The 16,898-nt window shown below is 38.6% G+C and overlaps 1 protein-coding gene across 6 annotated transcripts in view; it reads left to right on the forward strand.

The window, feature by feature from the left end:
- The window catches only part of lama2 (laminin, alpha 2), a 206,565-nt gene that overhangs the window by 101,880 nt on the left and 87,787 nt on the right, over positions 1–16,898 (forward strand). For all 6 annotated transcript variants that reach the window (XM_084954250.1, XM_084954246.1, XM_084954248.1 and 3 more), the window contains exons 18-21: positions 508–621; positions 3,385–3,512; positions 7,043–7,129; positions 13,635–13,846. In XM_084954250.1, coding sequence (XP_084810376.1) covers positions 508–621; positions 3,385–3,512; positions 7,043–7,129; positions 13,635–13,846 — 541 coding nt within the window. The remainder of the gene's footprint in view (positions 1–507; positions 622–3,384; positions 3,513–7,042; positions 7,130–13,634; positions 13,847–16,898) is intronic.

Raw genomic sequence — 16,898 nt, forward strand, 5'->3', positions numbered from 1 at the left:
CTTTCTTTAGAACTCAAGAATCCTCTTGGATGAGCGGTGAAACATCTCTACGAAACCTAAAGAAGTCCTCTCCATTTCTTTCCAGGCTCCTCAGACAGATGGTTGGAAATGTTATGGATCAGCTTATATTATCTGGGGACTGTTTAACTAGTCTAAAACATCCAAACATATCTCAGAGCATAATTTTATTCAAATTGTATTGTGATTCCTAAATTTGTCTCATGGAGATTTGAATTGCTTTATTCAAAGAAGACTGTAAACAATAACACAAAATTAGTCTCAGAATGCAGCTGATGTGCTGTTGTTTTAGCTGACAGCATCATGCTTTTGAAAGTCACACACAAGCGCACACAAAAAATATTCCAAGTGTTGCACTCAGAAACACACACACACTTGAGGTGCTAATTAGAGGATCACCATGTAATTACTCTACGCTACAGCAGCTTGAAGAAAGACACTCCGTCTGGCTTTCTGTATTTTCTAACTTTGTGATCCTGTGTGTTTCAGGCGTGTGCGCTTGGTTTTCGGAGGGTAAACGGGAATCTGTATAACGGGGTGTGTGAACCTTGTCACTGCCATGGACACACAACACAATGCCATGAAGTCACGGGGCATTGCTTGGTAAGTAGCTTAGTAGCGGGTGAATTATGTCACCTGTTTCTTTTTCTGATCATTTGTATTTATTATTTTATTTGTAATTTTTATTTTCGGTCAGATTATTGCTTTTATGTGTTTGTTTTATGTGTAAATTAATACTCAAAGATCTAACCCTATTTATCATCATTAAAATGTAATAAAGAGTAATGAGTAATGAGTTCAATTTTCTTTATTTGTTTGTTTTGAAGTCTCATTTCTTTCATTAACCGCATTCTTTTTTTAATCAGTATTAAGGGAGTTAAATTGTTTATTTGGAAGCCGTGGATTACATGTATTCATATTTTTTCAGTGTTTTTGTTTAAAATGTGTCCAATTAATTGAGGAATTGCAGAAAATCTTCCAAAATTGGTTGAGTTAGCTGAGTGTGAGAGGTTTGAAATGAAAGACACTCGGAAGCTAAATGCATGACTTAATATGGAATACATAAATGAACTTTTATGTATACAAAAGAGTTTTTTTCTTATTAGTTGAAGTCTCCCTGGATTTGCCATCTAGTGGTGAAGGCAGGAATTGCAGTGTGAAATGAATAAACATTCCAGATTGGCCTTCTTATGTGCATCTGCTCACATGCACCCACCCCAGTCTGCACATTGCCTTAGGGTTAAGCTGTCAGTTACCATCGCACATACACACACCAGAATACACACACAACACACACATACACAGCGATCTATGAGTTTTGTATTGCCATGTTATGTTTCATTATAGATGAGGAGGATGCTGGGATGTGTCAGGGGGAGGCCAACACACAGAAAAAGACAGACAGACAGGCAGGGAGGCGCTTTCTTTTTCTCTGACACACACACACACACACACACACACACACACACACACACACACAGAGGAAGACAATTTGACATGAACTCACTCACAGCACATAAACAACCTCTGTATACATATTCATACACAGTGAGTGGCAGACAGATCTGCACACAAACACACCTCTTTTCTGAGGAATTTGATTTCCAGCTCGGGTTGAATGACTGAATGATGCCATGGTTATACAGGTTAACACACTGTGTATGTGTCACATTGTGTTTCACCATTTGGGACGTTTGAGCTGAGAAAAAAATGATTTGGAATAAGGTGACATATAAATGCACAGACTAGCTCAAAAGTACCACCGGCGCTTCAGCTGGACATATGAAAACAACCAAGATTTTGGCCAATAAAAGAGCTGTCTATTATAGATACAGCATAATTTTACGGTTTAAAAACTCTTAAACTGAAATCTTCAGATTTTCTATTTTACGTTCTCAGTGTTGAAGAATTTAGTCTTATTAAATAAGTCGCGATGCCACAATTACAAAAGAGCACTAATGGAAGTAGAAGGTTTTACAGCATAAGTGCAGGTTTTAATATTGAGTTTCTCTCTGGAAGCAACTTCTTAATTCAGATTAAAAAGATGCAACAGAAGAAGCATCGCTGTGTTTTGATATATGAAGGTGAAGCCTCCCATTAGAAACCGTAGGGTGTCGAGGACTGTCGATTTTTAATTTCAGAGAGTTTTTTGTACTGCCACTAAATCTGGCCTTAACTATATTGTTTGCAGCCTTCACAATTTTGCAGGTAAAATATTGTTGGGTTGACTGTTATGATGTTGGGTTTCTGTTAAACCATTTCCTGTTTTATTTTGGAATTCTTTGTCTGTTTATGTTGTTGATTTTATTTCCTGTCTTTGTTAGTTTTCCTTGTGATTGTATGCTCTGCCCTGATTAGTCTGACCTGTGGCGTTCCTCATCCCTGTTTCCAATTAGTCATCATTTACCCGGCTATATGTGTGTGTCTGCAGTTGTTTTCATCTTACTTGCCTCATTTACCTAGACCTCATATTGTTGTCACCCTGCTGGGCGGGTGACAAGTTTGTGAATGTGATAACTGGAGAACCAGGTGATGTAGGATTTTGAAATTCATATCACAGTTGCATCTGCTAAAATCTTCAGACTGAATTTGAATCTCGGTGAACTTGACCTCAAGGTAAAGGTCAGAGATCAAGTTTACAGAAAATCTTGTGAGCACAATAAACTGAGACCAATGTCACCTAGGCTTTTCAAACTGATACCATAGGTGCGTCAAGGTCAGAGGTCACCTTTTTCCAAAAATCTGGGTCTGCTGGTGTTGCTTGTGTTGCCAGGATTTTCTGGTGTAGTTTTGTATGCAAACCACCCCCACAATGGCATAAAGCTCCAAAGGTGTGAACTGTTTAGTTTTTATCTTTCTAACCTTTAACTTTTAGAAACAAAAAAACTATTATGCTAAAAAAGAAAAGCAGATCTGTTCTAACGTCCTTCTTTCTAGTTTCTTTTTCTTCCAAGTCTCAACTTAAATCATCCCCTTTTACTGTTAACTGCACATGTATGGCTTGACTCAGTATGGTACAGGTTCAGTTCGTTGTTCTTCCTGTCTGTCTTTAGCATTTTTGACTGTTGGAAATGATGCAAAGTTGGTCTGCAGATGTGTATAACATGTGCACAGCTAAAAAAAATAAAACAAATACTCGAGAGGTTTTTTGTTTCCAAGACAATTCCTTGTTACTTGAAAATAAAAAAATGGTCTTATTTGGGGGTTTTTTCCTTCCTAAATGACTCAATAGAACAATAGCACAATGTTGTTGAGGTATTTTTATCATAGCACAAACTGCTTAAACTCTTCTTTGAAATTGCATCCTCAGAGAAATTGAGTTGCTCTCCTGACTCAAATGAACTTTAACCCATTTTTCTCCCCCAGGACTGCTCCCACAACACCGCTGGCCCCTACTGTGACACCTGCCTGCCAGGTTACTATGGCAACGCCACCCGTGGGTCACCTGCGGACTGTCAACCCTGTGCCTGCCCGCTCAATATTCCCAGCAACAAGTAGGTTCTGAAGACCCTGGGGTTAATGCAGCCAGGGCAGCACAATTTAATCAAATGCCTCAATCTATCACTGTTGACCCACCTGACTCTGCGGTCCCTATTTCTCTTAATAATCTCCCGTCTCCTCCTGACACTCTCACCATGTTTTTGTTTTTTTTGTGTGTGTGTGTGTGGTCTTTAGAGGTTACCGCCACAACTAGAGACTTCATCACTCTCGGCAGGAATATAATTGTAATGACATTAATGGAAATATCATCACCACAGGTAGACTCATAAATATAAGTGGAGAAACATTATCCCTGTGGGTGGAAATGTCATTGTCGCTGTTAGAATCAACATAATTTCTACTAGGAGCCTTAACACAGTAGAAAATGCAAACCTCCCACGAGTCATTAAGGGATTGAAAACCCTTTAGCATTATATTCCTCTCATATGGAAAGCTACTCATGCTGTGGCTACATCACAGACTTGAATGACAGATGCTCAGATTACACCACACAACAGTTTTCCAAAGAGATGCAAAAATACTACCAGACATGAAGACCTTTAAACCACAGCTATTAAAAAAGCATACACATTGATATGTTGTCTAGGGGTAGGCACATTGCTTGGTTACATGCGGTTATTAAATTGAACTCCCTCCGGGACCACACGTGTTGATAAAGTTTTAAAAAATCATCGTTTATAAGAATTTATTTACACACGTCTGATTTGGTTTATTCATGAAGCATACACATAGTACATAAATGACATCATTTAATAGTATTTTATGTTATTTTGAGTTTTTGGGGGGAGGTTTTGCAAAGATGTTTTCACAAAGTGGAGTCATTAAAATCAAAACTACCAGCCGGTGTAAATTTGGATAATCTTTCCTTCAAGGTGTCCCCCTCATGCATCTCTGGTGCACTTCAGAGCAAGTGTTATTATTACGTTTCTCCCTGGAAGTCCAATTTTGTATCCTGGCACTCTCTGCAGTGCACGCAACGTCCGCTCTTCTAGCGTGTCAAAAAGCCAACATTTCAACTTGAATTTTATATAGGCAAATAAGGGAAATGCTGCTAGCAGTGAGTGAAGGTGTGTTGGTGTGGCCAAAAAAACATGCTGTACTCTAGCACACTTTTGGCATAGTTTGGGCTATTTCAGCGGAGTGCCCTCACTACGGATGTGTCGGTAGACTGCTTGTTGAAAGCCTGATCATGGAGGACAAATTCACAGGGCACAACCCTGTCAAAAAATTATGAGCGTGCTCCTACTCTTGTGCACTTCAGACTTTTTGACTGAGAACTGCTCTTTGGTTTCTGAGTCACAGAGCCAGCCGTCATCTCATGTGAAGGTTCTTGAGATAAAAGGAGGGTTAGTATGATACTGAAGCTGAATTTGAGGTCCATGGTTAAGTTGCAAATGCAAAATGGGTCTTCCTCAGAGCAATATATGAATAATAGTATCACTGGAATTGGTGTAGAGAGACGCTCATACAAAGTCCAATCTTATAAAGGAAAAAATTGTAAAATAAATTATGCAGTTAATTTTTTAGTAAATGTAAGAAATTATCAACTTCAGACTGTTTTTATATTATTGAGCCGCAGATTTTCTAAATGACCAGGGTGTGATGCTCTATGGGACTTGCATGGACAAACAACACAGGCAGCAGCAGCTGAGAATTCTCATGCAGTCATGACATGACATATTCAAAACCCTAAGCGCTAAAGTAAGACACAACTCTCTCATACCTCAGGCCTCCACACCACCCTGGCAATAATAATAGCTTTGAGAAGCCATGCCTTTCACCCCCCTCAAAATAGCCATCCAGTCCCTTATGTTTACCAAAATAGCTAGTTAGATTGTTCCACTTATCTGTAATGTCTGAGCTCTTATGAACATCTGATGAAGTGATTAGTGTCAACAGGGGAGAAGACTGGCGATTTTAATCAAATCAATTAAAAAAAATGTTTTGTTTTTGATTGCTGCTCTTTTTAATTTATGCCTGGGATTAATTCTCTAACTGCCAAGGACACATTTTTGTCTCTCTTTTTTTTTTTTTTTAATTTAAATCACTGTAGTTGAATGGAAGTTAATAGGCAATTATGTATCCACGCAGGCCTTAAAAATCTGCAGATAAAACTGTATATGTCTGTTTCACTAAGCATTTTTCACCACCATTACGACCTAAAATTGTGCCAAATTTTTCCAAAAAGTATAACACGGCCTGCTTTTTTTCTATTATTTTTATTATTATTTGTATTTTAATCTTGGTATTAATCAGTTTATCAGCTTTAAAGATGTTATTTTAGTAAAATGTGTTTTTTCTGATTTTGCTACCTTGGCAGGAGCCTTTCCCAAATAATTCCTGGTGATGTCTTAAAAAGTGATTCACACATTTCTGATTTTTAGGATTTGGTGTTAAGCTTTGATCTGATATATCAGCATACTATAGTACCAGCTTCAGGCAAAATATAACAGTATGTCTACCCTTGATTTTCTTCTGCCTTAGTTTCAAAGTCTCATTTTCAGTTTCTGGCTGTATAACTGTTGCCAGGTTAAGTAAAAACACTGATCTTCTCATTTCACTACACTAGTCAGCTGGAGAATATTCATGTCTCCTGTAATTCGTGTGATGTTAATTTTGCAGATACTACCTTCCTAGATGTATTTGCAGACCAGTGACATCCTTCCCATCCTGGCCCTTGCAAATACCACTTCTAAACTGCAGCAGCCTCCTTCACCTAATGATCCACACGGCAAAATCGGATAAGAAACACAAAAGCGCAATCCTTAAAGGCGCTTTAAAACTGCATCACTTTAATGACCACCAGGGGGCAACTCGTGTGACGCAAAATAGCTTCTTCCTCAGGTTCCTTGCTCTGTGACATCAGTAAACACTTAGCAATAAAGCATTAAAATGAGCACAGCTGCAATTTGGCTATATACAACTTTATACAACTCTTCTTATACAGCTATGAATTATTTACATTTTATGCAGAAAGTGTTTTTCAGTTTTTGTTGTCCGCATACTCTGACCAATGAAATGTTATTTGTAACTCAGTGAGCCAGCACACAATTAATGAGCCAGTCAGTCAGCTAGTGAGTCAGTCTGGTGCCTGGAACCCGAGCCAGCAGAACTATCTATAGTTTTTGGAAGTGGGAGGGTGAGAGAAAGAGGGAAAGAGACTATCATTTTACTTTGTCGCTGTCTCTCTCTCTCTCTCTCTCTCTCTCCCTTGGTTCGTTAGGCTACACTTTGTAGGGTGGAAGAGGGTTTTTGTAGTCAGGATTGCGTGCACGTGTGTGCAAAACGGAGAGGAAATTAAAATGTGTGTGTGAGTGAATGTGTCATTCAAAGTGCGAATGGGACTGGGAAGAGAAAGCAGAGAAACAGGTGTGAATGTGTATATGAGGAGGCAAACAATGGCCTTAACTCGCCTCTGTCTTCTCTTCTTCTTCCTGCCTTTTGCCACACTGGGACAACGCTACCAAACTCATCAAAAACTTCAACAACAATCGCAACAACTTCATCTTGGGAACCATGGTAGCTTCAGTCCAACCTGCCACTTGAGTCAAGACGGAGAGCTGCTGTGTGATCAGTGTCGGCCTGGCTACACGGGACCACGATGCGACAGGTAACACACAGTCAAAGCGCTTAGAAACGGTGAAAGGTCTGACACAACTCTGCCTGAACTATGTGCCTAATTTTCACCTTAGCCCAGCTAAGTTCATTATTATTTAATTAAATGTCACTGTCAGAAACACACATCTATTAGTGTAATGCATTCAAACCAGCAAAGTATGTTTCATGACCAAATAATGGCACTATTAGATGTACCCAACTCTAAGTACTAGAAAGTAAACCAGACTTATAGTCGGTTGTTATTTTTGTTTTTTAATGAAAACGGAGAAACTACTGCTCATTAACTGTTTCTTGAGTACTCTGTCTCATTGTCCATCTATTTTATTAGCTGAGTGACATTCTTGTTCCATTAGCTATGGGCTCACCAGTGCAAAACTAATGAGAAATATTTCTCTCTGGATGTGAGGCTTGTTGAAACTTCAGGCTATACTGTCATGTTATGACACGCACTGAGTAAATATAGACATTTCACCACCCAGGCTGACTCAAATACAGTACATTTGGTTTGTATTAAAATAAAACTGCTCATAGTTAAAATTCTAAAGTTCTAATGTGCTATTAAGAGTCCTCTTCATTACGTTTGTTTTTCATATAAATATATATGAAAAAGCATTTAATAAACTTCAGAAAAAGCCTTGTTCTTGCTTTTTGCTAGATGGAAGTGGCCTACCGGATGTTTGATGTGCTGATCTGATTCATGTTTTGTTTTTGTACGCTTTTATGAGCTTCTTTAGTGACAAGTTTTTGGAAGTCTTTTTTTCTTCTTCTCTTTTTACACTACAGCCTGGCAACCCAGAAGCTGTTTTCTGTTGTATAAATTTCTAAATCTTTAATAAACTCAGTTGTTTGCACTGTCGTCACATAGCAAAAGAACATCATTAATCATAAAAAGTGTTCGCCCTGGGCATGTGCTGATTTCTTACATTCTTAAAAATTGGTGTCTAAAGCTCAAAATGTGTTCGTAGTAATCATGTTCTATAATCAAACTAGTGCACTTCTCAACCACATTCATTCATCTTCTTTTATTAGATAACCTATGGCAAATTTAGAATTGCCAATTACCCTTACCCATGCATGTGTTTAGTCTGTGGGAGGAAGCCAGAGATGGGTGCCCATGGAGAACCCATGCAAGCATTAGGAGAATATGCAAACACCACACTGAAGGTCCACAGTAGGCAGCTTGATTCAAACGTAGGACCTTCTTGCTGTGAGGCATCAGTGCTAACTACTGCACTACTGAACTGCTCTTCAAATCTCATAGTTCTATCTTGTAAAGCAAATGATTCGGTCTTGGGCCTGAAACATTCTTAACCTCTTATTCTCAAACTTTAAATGGCTAAGAAGCCCAGTTCACTGGCTTGGAGGCAGTTTTGGAATGGAAGAAGGCAAATGGGTCACTTTTTAGAAGTGAAATTGGTGCTGTAGGAGGAACTGAACACCAGGTTCAGGCACCCGACATTCGCCCAAGAGGTTGGTATAGACAGAAGGACGGTGACCATGTAACCGTGTGTAACAATACCCCTGCTTAACCAGCTAGCCCTGATGGCACTGGAAGGTTGGGCCCATCCTTGGAAACAAAAGCCATGAGTGCCATGAGAGTGTGCAGATCTTGGTAGCAGTAGCAAATATTCAGTTAACAAATTTAAAGGTCGAATCTTGGCTGCTCGGTTGATGGGAACGTATCAACCATGATGTAAACCACTGAGTTTCTGGTGTTTGCCATTGAAGTCAACCGACCACTGTGTCTAATGCCGCATAGATTAGTGTTTACATTTTCAGCTTTTACAGCTTTTACAGATATGCAAGGATATGTTCATATGTTTTTCTTAATGAGAGTAACAGATTAATAAAACAACTTTATATTGGTATATTTACACTGTTATTTATAAACAGTCTCAAACATTTGGGCTAATATGATGACAAATTCTGCAGTTGCAATTACCCGAGCTTTTCTATTTGTTGCTGCTGGAGGATGCGGCGCCTCAGTTCGCTGTCCTGAATAGTATGCATGCCATGCATTCCACATCAGAATCTCTCTGTCTGCCTTTGAGTCTTTTTATAAACCTCATTTGCCACTGGAAAGTAAACTGACTCATTGCCAGCTCTGTCTGTCATAGAGTAGCATCTGCACCACATTGCTTTCCAGCCACTGTGCAATATGGCCTTGTGCTGGAACGTGGCCCAACCAATACAATTTGACTCCTCCAACTTTCCAATCTACTTCTGTGTCCGTGTATTAATGAGTGACCACATGGTGCAGTCTGTGTTTTTAATTAATCCTAAAGTAGGAAAAAGCTCATAATATAGTAAACATTCCTTGTTGCTGCTTTTAATGAATTTAGAAGATGGTGTTTAATTTTGGGGAGTCTGTGTGTGCCTGTACATGTTTATCTTTTGTGCCTGTGTGCCGGTAAATTTATGGATCTGCAGCTGAATATACAGAAGGCATCTGTGTATACATTCTCCTATCCACATGCATGTGTTGTTTTGATCTCATACTGCACAGTCTCATAACACACAGGAGCTGATGTAATGGGAAATATTTTATTACTAATGACAGCATTAAGTAGGTAATCAGCAGTTGGTGTTTCTTGTTCTATTAGTCTAATTGATACCTGCTATGCACTACCTGCCATTACACTTCATTATCTACAGTGCTTTTGTTGTTGTTTGTGGTAATTAATTGTAATGCGCCAATTTGTCTGTATTATGGGCTTTAACAAAATAAGCTGGTCTATTCCGCCCATGCTAATAGACTATCCACTCACTGCTAAGTGATTCTGCTTTTCAATTTCCTGTCCATAAACAGTCATTTAGAATATAGCTGAAAGCTCTTTATTGCAGCTGCTTAACAAATGTAGGTTAAAACACTTTGAGTCACGGGGTGCTATTTAGGGTGTGCCAGTATGTTAATGGTCTTGCAGATAAGGTCTTTCATTTGTCATGTTAGGTGCTTGCTGCCAACTAGCTGATATGATGGATATAATGTACTTGAATCGATCACCCTCTCATCTAGAATGCAGAGGGATTAAAGTGAGGGTTATTGTTAATGTTGTCGTAATACTTATTGATGTTAATATTAAGAGATGTGCAAATGTAATCATATGTCAAGCCTCGCTGTACGTGTGAGTAAAAGTAGAAACTGTAACACGGAGGCTGCTGGAGGCTCCAAAGTAACATTCAAAAATAGAAATGAAGACTCCAGGAATTAAGTATCTGTTACTTAATTGACACAAACTATAGTATTTAAATACCTTGTCTCTATGCCGGTTTATGAAGTTTGTCTCAGCTACTCCTCACATGACTGCAGGTGACTAAATGAGTATATATGATTGGAATAGTCAGTTCACGTGGCATTGTTGCTAGTAGTATTAAAATGAGTGTTGGCAGAGCGTTAGTTCAGCATTACTAGATAGCAGCAGATTAATTGGTGCTTTGGTTTTAATGAAACTTTTCAGTGCAAAGTTCAGACAATTACTGTATATTGGATTTGATTGACAGTGGCCTGTTAGCAGCAGCAGCAGCAGCACCATCGCAATTATCATCAAACTTGAAACAGCCCTCTTCAACCCGGGGATGACACCACAAAGAAATGCGTTTAATCAGAAGCTTTTTGTGAACTACGAAAAGTACTCTGACAACTTTTTATGGCTTACTTTGTACTTCATTGAACGTTATAGTAAAAAGCTGATTCCAAAAATGATTTCCAGGTGCTGTTAAAGCACTATAGTTTTTCATATAGCTAATTGTTAATTCAGCATTCAGGATTTCAGATTGTTCTTTTATGAGGAAATTAGTCTAAACTGGTTGATGGTGTGAATTTGAGCATTGTTTTAGTGTTGTTCTGTTTTAGCCTGTGATGGAATGATTAAAAAAGCTTTTAACAGTTTTATTGACAGTGGAGACGAACATAAGTAATGATTATATTAAGAAGAAACTGAGCATTTATTCCCTTGTTGTCGACTCTCCATTCATCACTCTGAGAATACAACGCGACTGTTACGATCCAAGCCCGTCTGCCCTTCTCTCTCTAGAACTCTTTACAAGTTATGCTCGCCATACATTTCCTCCACACTCTGATGATTTTGACCAGGTGTTTAACCCCTCCAAAAATATCAACTTCAAGCACGCTAGACTAGCCACTATAAATACCTTCACTTCCTCTTGAGGCCCAAGTAACTACACGTATGCATGACTAGAATAGAAGCCCTAACATCGGAATTCATCTCGCATATAAGACTAAATACAAACAGCTCATCTCAACTCAAGAAATAAAAATGCTGCCAGTAAAACTGGGAAGATGTGCAGACATGCTTCAGAAACATACATGTGCACATACACACACACTCGGAGTGGGAAGGAAAGCTAATAAATCAGTTCTATTGAGTACCAAGGAGGGTCAGTGGTAATAATGGCTGGCTGCTCTTGACTCTTTCCCTCACTTTGTCCTTTCCTACCCTCCACCCCCACCCACACCCCCTCTCTAAATTCAATTCTCTTTTCAATGTGAAGACCTTTCCCCTCTCTCCATCTCCCTCTCTTCTCTCATCTGATCACTCTCCCTCCTCCCTTTTACTTTTCTCTGTCCCTCTTCCTCTCCTCTTTCATCTCAATTCCCTTTTCAGCCTGTAGAGCCTAAGCTCAGCTTTGGCCGACCTTATTTGGTTTCAGCGGCTCATGTGACAGCGCCGCTTTCTCAGGTTAATATATTTCCCAGACTTTGGCCATCTTCCTTTTTATTAATCAAATGAAGTTATTGAAAAAGCAAAATATTGAAATCCTGAACTGGTTTGACAGTTAACACATTTACTTGTTCTTGATCAAGGGTCCTAACGACCCTTTGGAATTTTTGTATCCATGATTGATGCTTAATTTTTGCTAAACGTAAAGAATCCAGCACAAAAACATCACTTGGTTTTTAATACCACCTGTCATAAAAACAAGAAAACACAAACTAAACATTTGCTGAACTGAACTGACGTTTTTATACCAAAATTTGAGCACAAATTTGAAAAATTAATCAAGAATAACGTTTCCACAATGCAAGTTAAAAACTATAATTTAGCATCTTAATCAAAAAATAAAGTGCTTTAATTCTTTCCCCGCTTCTTTTGGCAAAATATCAAATTTGAAAATTCACGGATAACAATAATTAGGATTTAATATATCGTTTTGATTAAAGACCTTAAAGAGCGCACCCTGGTGGATTAACCAATACAGAAGCATAAAAAATTATTTATTGTTAATTTAGGACAGCTGTGGCATAAACCTTACTTTGGCTGGTGGACGAAAAAAAATAGGTTAAGCACTGGACATTTTTTTTTCCCGTTTTGTATGATTTTGGTTTTTAACGTTACAAATAAATTTGAAATGAACATTGCGTAGTTTTTCGTATTTTGTTTCCAGTTTATAAATGTAGTTCAGACAGCAATGCTTTTATTTGAGTAATAGCTGGGCAGCCTGCAGTAAACATCCTGAAGTTCACTGCCTGAAGCCATTAAATCTCCATTTAAAAAAAAAAAAAAAATGTCTTCAAGGGTTTACTTTTATAAACTTTAATTTCTATGCCCTTTCATTTCTGTGGGTTTGCCCTCTAGCTCTTTGGGTGTTTATATTTATGTAATGGGAGTGTACGTATATGAATAATTCAGCTGGACTGGTATCTAAGCAGTTTAACTGGTCAAACAAATTATATAACAGTGCTCATATTTCCTGTGGACATTTGCTGATGATTTTTAGTTCTTGTCTAGATAGAGACTGGATTTTGGCTTCTGTGATAGTTTGGCACTTCAATTAGTAATTTTGTATTCGAAGTGTTTTATAATACTGGTGCTAGAAGCTGAAGTAAACAATACTTATATTTACCTGCTTTTACCTGCTGACTCATACGCAGTAGTTGTTAGATGCGAAAGAAAGATAGAAGACAAGGTGACCCACTGTGTATTTTCTTTCAAACTTGAAAGCTGAGGGGGAAAAACATATTTTCAAGTGTTATTTGGGATATAAAAGCAGAGCAAAACTGTATTTTCAAGATATTAGTGCAATACCTGCTCCTTCAGTAACAGAGAGAGGGAGAATAACAGGATGGCATCTTGTTGGTGCAGCTCGAAAGGGTAAAGCTTGGATGTTGATCAGGGTTGAGGCATTTTAAAGGCTCCTGTATGTCGAATTTTATAGTTAGACAACTTCTGCTGCTGGTATAAGAGTTGGTATGTAGAAAATGTGACAGTTTTTACAGTCAGTTTCAGCCCAGTCATCCTCAGTGGTGCTTTTTAATGCTACCTCTAGGAGTCAGAAACTTGACAGATTACAACTAAAAATCTGCAAAAACCTTGATGCAGAAAAATATTTGTGGGTTCACTGGCATGTCTTCTATCTGCATTGTACAAAATATTTCACCTTATTCTCTTATTATTACATCTCCCCCAGGAAGTTGATCAGTTAAAGATGATATGAAACTGATTTATCCATCTCTTGGTATCTCCACTGATTCTCAGATGTTCCAGTGGATACTATGGTCAGCCCACTGTACCAGGGGGATCCTGCAGACTTTGTGATTGCAATGGCAACCTGGACCTTTCCATACCTGGGAGCTGCGATCCAAATACAGGCCGGTGTCTGCGGTGTCGCCAGGGTTATGGTGGCGAAGCTTGTGACAGCTGCGCTGCAGGTTATTATGGAGACGCCATCATAGCAAAAGATTGCCAACGTAAGTAAGACGACAAGAATTTAAACAGAAATCAAGCAACTGATATACAGTCATGGGAAAAATGAAAGCACACCGTCTTTCACTTCTAAGCTTCTGTTGAGCTTTGTCTCTTGCGTGTTGCATGGCCCAATTTCAGCCAGGCTTTAGCAGTTGTACAGATGGACTCACATCAGTATTATAGATATGTTTATTTTGTTATTAGTATCATTATTATTAATAGTAGCAGTAGTGGTGATGGTGTATACTAGTTGTAGTATTCGGTTTTAAGATATTTTTACATTTTCTAACACGGCCAAAGCTTCATAATTAGTTTGTACTTATTTTGTGATGCAGTTCTAAATTTGGACATAAAATACAGACAGTTTCATGAATGAAATTACTCATTTGATTTTAATCATTTGTGCATCAAACATTCACTCTCTGATCTAGAACTAATTTTGCTGGTACATCCACTCCAAGGAAGACTATTTTGAATCTTTCCATTTGTAAATAATCTTTCTCGCTTTCGAATGATAGATTTCAAATGGCTTGAAAATGGCTTCATAACCCTTCTCAGATTTATGGGCAGCAACAGTTGCTTCTTTAAAATAATTTATTTTCTCCTTGGCATTGTGTTAACACACACTTGAATGCTCCACACCAACAAGCTGCCAAAACCTCTGCTTTTATAGCAGTGGTCACACTTGCTGATGATCAATTAATCAGCTGCTACTTACCTTCTTAAGTCCCATGGAATCAGGCAGTTCTTCTGCATTTTATCTTAGCCTTTGTTAAATAAATAATATTAAGAGCTGCTAAGGATCAGATCTGATTTGATATCTAAAACCTTAGAACTGAAGGATAATGTTCTTCCTTTTTACCATGAAGGTATGTTAGTTTATATCGCTGTAGTATTTCAGTAGTTTTCAAACTTTTTGTGGCCAAGGCACACAAAAATGTCAAAGACTTTGAAACTTTGAAAAGATTTAGGTTTTGTTTTTTTTTGCTTTTTTAGACTGAACTATTGCTTTGTTGTCACAGCAGCTGTTGTTTGTCTAAAAGTTACCTTGGTCCTCGTTTACGTTGGCTATCCACTAAGGTGGCACTTCATTGTATGTTTCAAAAAAATCTCAATTTTTACCATACAAGGTTCTCATCCTTTCATTCTCTCGAGAGGCAGGTCAAAATCTTATCTAAATCAGAGTTTGTATAAACATGATAAATTTGCAGCCCTCATTTTTAAAATTTCAAAATTGATCACTTTGGTGACTCCTAGTGTCAGAAAGAGACACTGCACGCCACTGCGTCGCATCCCCAGCGTGACCCCTGGTAAAAGTGACATATTGACAGGACCCATCTGTCAATAAAGAGTTTATTATCATAATGATTTTAAAGAACCTGCAATAAAAAATAACACTCAGGGCCTTAAAGATGGAAAATATAATTTGGTTTTCCTTCATTATAGAGAAAGTCAGCAGTGCAGCTTGTGGGTCTCAGCAGGGTGTCTCACTGTAGAACACAATTTCTTTATGAAACTCAGTTTTAGCTAAATTATACTTTTAAGCCTTTCTCTGAAACATTCAGTGGATTGTACGCCATCTGGAGCACGCCTGTATGTGTGTGTGTGTGCATCAACGAGCAGCTGTGCTAGTGGGAGGTGTGATGTTGGAGCAGCCCACTGACTCCCAGCTGTGTTTAAGATTTAAAATAAACACTATACCTGTAAAAATGAGGTGGTGAGAGTGGAAGAGAAAGAAAGAGATGACAGCGAATACAGATGGCACTTGTTTGTGAAAATCTTCATTAAAACCTGTGCTGTTTTTTAAAAAAAAAAGAAAAAAAAAAGAAGACAGCGGTGCGGGTGGGTGTGGGGAGGGTGGGGTAGGGGAGACAGATCAGCAGAAAGACACTTCACAGTGAGCGATAGACAGGCAGACTGATAAACAGACAGATAAAACTGTCAGCCCAGCACAAAAGCAGGCAGACAGGCTGACAGAGGGTATTAATGTGTATTTGATAGTTCATTGTTCTGTAGTTGTTTCCCCTCTCCAACCAGCTAAATGGTTATTGATTAATCAGCCTGATCTATTGCTCTTTCACAGTGCTGATCGGCTGCTTGTGTCTGGGAGATGGAGAGTTGTTATTGATCCTGCATGAATGACAAAAGACCACCAAGAATTATTAAAACACAACAGCTCTCTCTCTTGCTCCCTCTTCTTCTGCCAGTCTACCTCTCTCTCTCTCTCTCTGTGACTGCTTCCCTCTCCCTGCTGCTCCCGGTCTTAATGAATTTTATTGAGTGGAGCAGGAGAGTTCAGGCCGAGTCCATTTGCGCACTATTAGACTGTAAAAATCCTTTACTTTTTCTTTTGATGTCAGAGTTCCCATCTTCAGCCATTTTCGCCGCAGCCTTTTTGTGTCTCCCCCCTTTAATAGTGTTTCGCTTTAATTCTGTTGGAGAATTGAAAATGGTTTGATTTTGCAAGAAAACTTGACCACAAACCAAATTGTCTGAGGAATAAATTTCAAGAGAATGGACTCCTCTGACCATTTCTCACATGGGGGGGGATTCATTTGAAAGTTGTAGAAAAGATATGTCAATTGCTCTGTCGCACATTTGTCCATGGGAACAAAATGAATATGTGGTAATTCAATGGCGTAATTACGCTTCCTGTGTATCTGACACTTAATGAATGTTTCATAGATGTTTCTAACAGTTGGTCAATAAACTCTTGAGGGATCTTTGGGAAAACTCACAACTCTAATTTTATCACTCCTAACGGACTATTGAGTGCAGAGGCCCAGGCACTTTTCAAGGGACTGATGGGACCAGAGAAATACTGCAGGAAAATAAAATCCTCAAACAAGTAAGAAGTCTGGACTGACTATGTTTTAGCCAGTTATTTTTTTTTACATGTACATTAATAGTGCCCCACCATGTATAAGATTCAGACTTCCCTGCCTTATGCTTACTTGACTTCTGGAGATTGCCTGTGGAGACTACTGTACCTGCAAATGATTTCTTTCAAGGGGTTTGTGGCTTGAATTTCTCCAGTTAGACTCCCATCTTGAG

The sequence above is a fragment of the Perissodus microlepis genome, chromosome 15, assembly GCF_051167445.1.
Source record: "Perissodus microlepis isolate ML-2025 ecotype Zambia chromosome 15, ASM5116744v1, whole genome shotgun sequence".
Classification (NCBI taxonomy): Eukaryota; Metazoa; Chordata; class Actinopteri; order Cichliformes; family Cichlidae; genus Perissodus; species Perissodus microlepis.